Below are 5114 nucleotides of genomic sequence, written 5' to 3' on the forward strand. Positions count from 1 at the left end.
ATATCGCTTATGGGATAAATAAATTCTTAAATGTGTACGGTTATCTTCCGAGTGCATTTGTAAGATTAAATTAACTTGAGTTCCACAGTATACTGATTACATCATAATATAAATTGAACTGTTCGATTACACTGTATATTAGGTAGATGGACAATTGAAGTCGGCAGACTGATTCAGTAAGAATTTTATTATCAAGAAGGTGGTTTTGTGGAGATCGTAGTAATTTAATAGTTGAATTCATGAGTCGATATAAGTTAAAGGACTATTGAAAACCTGTAAGCACTGGACAACCATTTCTTCCTAGAATGGGACTCCTCAACAATTCGCATCCACAATCCCTCACATGAGACTCAAGCTCAGTACCTTATCTCTCACACATGGACGCTTAACATCTAGACCACTGAGTCGGCTTTCGACGGTGTTAAAATATATTTTCAATCGATCCATGATCTTGCACAACGCTTCATCCATTGTCTGAGGTGGATCACTCTCTCTACGCGACACGGATTGCACTGCACTAGTCAAAACTTCTCACTGGAACTTCAGAAAAATCATTTTGATGCCAGTCACTAGTGAGCACATTGAATATTGTATTTCTGTACCTAAATGTAATTGTTTGTTGATTGAAAACAAATATTACTGTGAAACATTCATAATGGATTAATGTTATTTGATTTATGTTAAGATTTTCCGAAATTAACTTTTTTTGGAGAATTAAACAAACATCATACGTCACAAATGATTAACTGGAGTAAACAATGAGAAATGTTGATTTAATGTGAAATGCAAACGTTGGAATGTAAACGTTTGTCGTTTCGGCATGAAATTTGTGAATTAGATCATTATTGTTTTTCAATTCTATGTGACACTTAAGCAGAATAGAGTGTGTTCAGCTTAGTTCACAAATGGTTTCTATGTTCACTATTATAAACACTCACTAAGAGTTTTACAAATTCTAGTACAATTTATGTAATGGGTGAATTTCAAATTTTCTTCTATTTGTACGGTGACAGGAGGATTCTGTGTTCATGTGACGGTAATCAGTGTGGAGCGGTTTGCATTATATTTACTCGTATTTCTGCCTGCATTTAATATTTTGAAAAGTCATGGTTTCCCACCGATTGTTTATTCTGTTAATATTACATGATGAACAATCGAATGGCATAAAATAAAAACTTTGGTGTTAATTATTTTATGGAAATCTAAAATTAATTTGTTGACTTGTATGAGTGGCTTAGGAGGATCATTTGCTTGGATTTCGATCTCTGCAAACCTAATATGTGGTTATGTTCAAGATGAACTGGAGGCATTAGAATACGTTAGTTCCTCAAATCTTTATAAGCTTTACAGAAAACTAACGCTAAACTATTTATGAATAACCGGAAATGAGATATCACTTTGCTGAGTATCTGACCGCTTCTGGACAAAAGCGAACCCTCATGGTACTGGTCAGAGAGTTGAATGGAAATTCCTGTCTGACTGATAAAGATTTTAGGACAAAGTATATCAGCTCTGAATCAATGTTCAGAATTAAATTTCGAAATAGTAGGTTTATAGTACTCTTTTATCAAACAGTTCACAACCATTCACGTAAAAGAGTAATCGTAACAAACGACCCTTTGTTTCCACTTCTTGTCTGTAATGAACGACAAGCACTGACATATATGTTCATGACTATTTCGAACACATGCAATGTAATTATTTGTGCTGGTGAAAATTACAACAAAAATATTCTAATAAAGGCTTACAAAGATTTCTGAAAAAGAGTTAAAAGTTCATATCATTTGATGCATAATTCATTTCATTGTAGACTATTTAATTCTGTCCTAGCTAGACTGAGAAGAGTTGGAAAGGTTTATGACTGTTACGATGAAGTCAATGAAATTTCAAGATTTTGATGCAGTACATTTGAACAATTAAGAATGCGTGAAAAGTTTCCTGAAATGACTGGAGTTAATTCTTTATATAATAGAAACAGATACGAGTGAGTTCTAGTTTACTTGTCAATTCATAACAGCTATAAGATGTTCCACTTAATTTTAATTATTAAGACTGATCTCGTGCATTCGGTAATTTTCGGTGGATCGTAATCTGAATTGCGGCAATGTTTGTTGTTAATGAACGAATTCAAAATCATGATGGTCAACATTATCGAAATCGAGACGTTTGTAATGGATTTTGTACGGCCTATAAAACTGGGAGTAGAGATAAAGGGGCAAATATGCAATATTATATTGTGCTTATTTCCTCAATGTCTAACAGTGTGCGAAAAGTTTAGAAACTCGATAACAAAGTGATAACTATATGGAATTGTTCGTGAAGAAATCATCCAAAAATTTAGTCATTGTAGTGGAATAATATTTAGACCTGTCAGAAATACTGGTAATTATCTAAACATGTATTGCATGAAACCTAAACATAATTGGTCAGCTACATTCATTCTTTTCATACTCATATTAGAAAATCGAATGAATTCTAAGATAACACCCTCTATGTGGTGGCCAAGTGTGCTGCTAAGTAAATTGACAGGTGGCCCTTATCTATTGTTTGTCTAAATATTAACCAGTTCATGTGACTTCGTCCCCTGATAATCATCCATAAAAACTTAAACAGATTAGGAAGTTAACTAGAGTGTAAGACATATGCATTAAAAAACGTCGTTACGTCAAATATGTTCCATGATGAGACACTTGCATAAAATCTTCAAAAAGTGTTAATTGTTTGACATTCAATGTAAATCTTTCGATGAGTATACGAAAATGAAATGGGGACTGTTGGTTAGATCATTAAAAAGTGAAAAATTAACATATTTTTTAAAATTAAATACTCGTAGACACAGCTTTGAAAGTTATTATTGATTATTATCAGAAGGGGCTTTTGTGGAGATATTAGTAATTTTATGGTTGAATTCATCAGTCAACTGAAGCAAGACCACCATGGTAAATCCGGAAGCACTAGACGGACATTTCTTCTTAGTATAGGACTCCTCATGAGTGCTCATCAACGATCCCACCAACAGGATTCGAACCCAGGACCTAACCGGCTCGCACGTGAATCCTCATGGTACTGGTCAGACCACCTTGGAAACGGCCGTCCAGTGCTTCCAGGTTTTCAATTGTGATCTAGCTTTAATTGACTCAAGAACTCATCTGTGATATTCTTGATTATTCAATAAGTTTTGATAAACACTGTCTTAATCAAGGAATTATTTGAAAATAACTAATGAACACAAATGTAATGACACAATTCATAAATTAACACAGAAATACATAACAGTCTCAATTGTCTACAGTTTACAGTTAAGCCTAAGGTAATACAAGTCTTCTATGAGTATCTAAAATGTAATATAGTTCCACAGGATGCATAAAAGCTGAATCATTTTGAAATTAATAGCTTACAGTCAGAATATTACATTGTTACAGAATGTAATTACAGTTCATCCTACTTAAGTAAACATATTAACATGAAAAAATTACGTTACACACTCTTCTTGATCTTACTCTGTCATCATATTTCCCTTAAGAATTACAGTGTCTTCATAAAACATGAAAATCATACATTGAATACATTATTTATACATCTTCTGTGCATTGTCTTTTATATATTCCATTATTCCTCTATTTCTGTTGTTATCTCGATTTCTCTCTGATTTCCTTCCTGTTCTCTTCATTTCAATCTTCTGCTGTTAGGCATTCCGCTTCTGATTGGCGTTACATACTACTTATATCTGTCAACATAAGTAGAATACATCACAACTTAGCATAAGAAAATAATCGGTGAAATAATATATAATAATATATAATGTAATTTTATAAAATATGAAGACGCTTATGATCAGATTTTGGCTATCAAGCATTTAAAATGACAATGCTGCACATTTGATATTTATTATGTCTGTTATTAAAAACGTTGCGGCGGCCTGCTTGAATATCTGGGTTAAGTGTTCCTTTCATATAGATACTTCAACAACTTATCTAATTTTGTTTGCTTTAATACACCATTGCGTCAATTAATCACATAACCTATTCAGGTGTATTTCTGGAAATTGTACAAGTTACAAAAAGCTCGATCAGAGGTATTTTGGTTGCTGGCAATATGTATGCAGCAAAAAGAATGAGCATTACTTAGAAGTTAATTGACTGGACTGCTAACTTCTAGATGGCGATCACTCAATATTTGTCGTCAGGATCAACCAAGAACTAAAAAACGGAATCTCGCTGAAATATTTTGTGCTGAGAATTCTATATTGTACCAAAAATATAATATTGAATTAATCTAATAATAATAATAACATAGCATAGGTAGGTTATCAGATGTTCACAATCAACGATTGTTCGCTGTTAATTTTAAAAATTATTTATCTAATCTTATGAAATTAATATAAATCAAGAGTTTGTTTGGAGGGAAACATTCATTTTCTTTACATTTTACAATAAGAACATATGACTACTTAAACAATAATTCCAATCTTGTAAGCAAAACTTATTCAAAATTTTTTTTTGTTTTGATAGTTTGTAGTTTTCGGATTGAGGATTCGTGGAGATTGTAGTAATTCCAATATTTGAACTCATAAGCCAATCAATGTTAGACTACAATGGAAAACTTAGAAACAATATACGGTCGTTTTGTTTTATTCTAGGATCATGGATGTGTATTGATGAGGTATTTGTAATTTGTAAAATTTACTCTTTCGCATCGAAAACTACCTACCATAAAATGAATGATAGCATTGTTTCCGAAATTAGTTTATTACTTATTCATATAGAAGACTTTTTGTTTATCTATTATGTACATATACTACTTAAGAAGATAGTTTGATTACGCAAACCTTTCTCTTTTAAAGTACGCCCTGATGATGATGTCAAAGAAGATAATAAAAGCTTCATAACTAAGTCATCTAATTTAGAGAAATTCATACCTCTAAAATGTTTTATAAGTATATTCACCTCAAATCTAATGTCATTATAAGACAGATTTATAAAAACTCACAAATCATACATTCATTTTTGGCGTAGAAATGTACATCACACCACAGACTAAACAGTGTTCACATATTCCGACTAAAGAGTTAATTCTCAGATTAATAAACTAGTTAATACAAATGTGGGTAATAA

At 32.1% G+C, this 5114-nt stretch overlaps 1 protein-coding gene across 1 annotated transcript in view; it reads left to right on the forward strand.

The window, feature by feature from the left end:
- Window positions 1-2104: 2104 nt before the first annotated feature.
- Smp_031180 (phosphatidylcholine-sterol acyltransferase (lecithin-cholesterol acyltransferase)/ Phospholipase A) overlaps window positions 2105-5114 on the forward strand; it is a gene marked incomplete at both ends in the record, with an annotated part of 15184 nt that continues 12174 nt past the window's right edge. Inside the window, one exon of the mRNA XM_018800063.1 lies at window positions 2105-2180. Coding sequence (XP_018653914.1) covers window positions 2105-2180 — 76 coding nt within the window. The remainder of the gene's footprint in view (window positions 2181-5114) is intronic.

The sequence above is a fragment of the Schistosoma mansoni genome, chromosome W, assembly GCF_000237925.1.
Source record: "Schistosoma mansoni strain Puerto Rico chromosome W, complete genome".
NCBI classification, from domain to species: domain Eukaryota; kingdom Metazoa; phylum Platyhelminthes; class Trematoda; order Strigeidida; family Schistosomatidae; genus Schistosoma; species Schistosoma mansoni.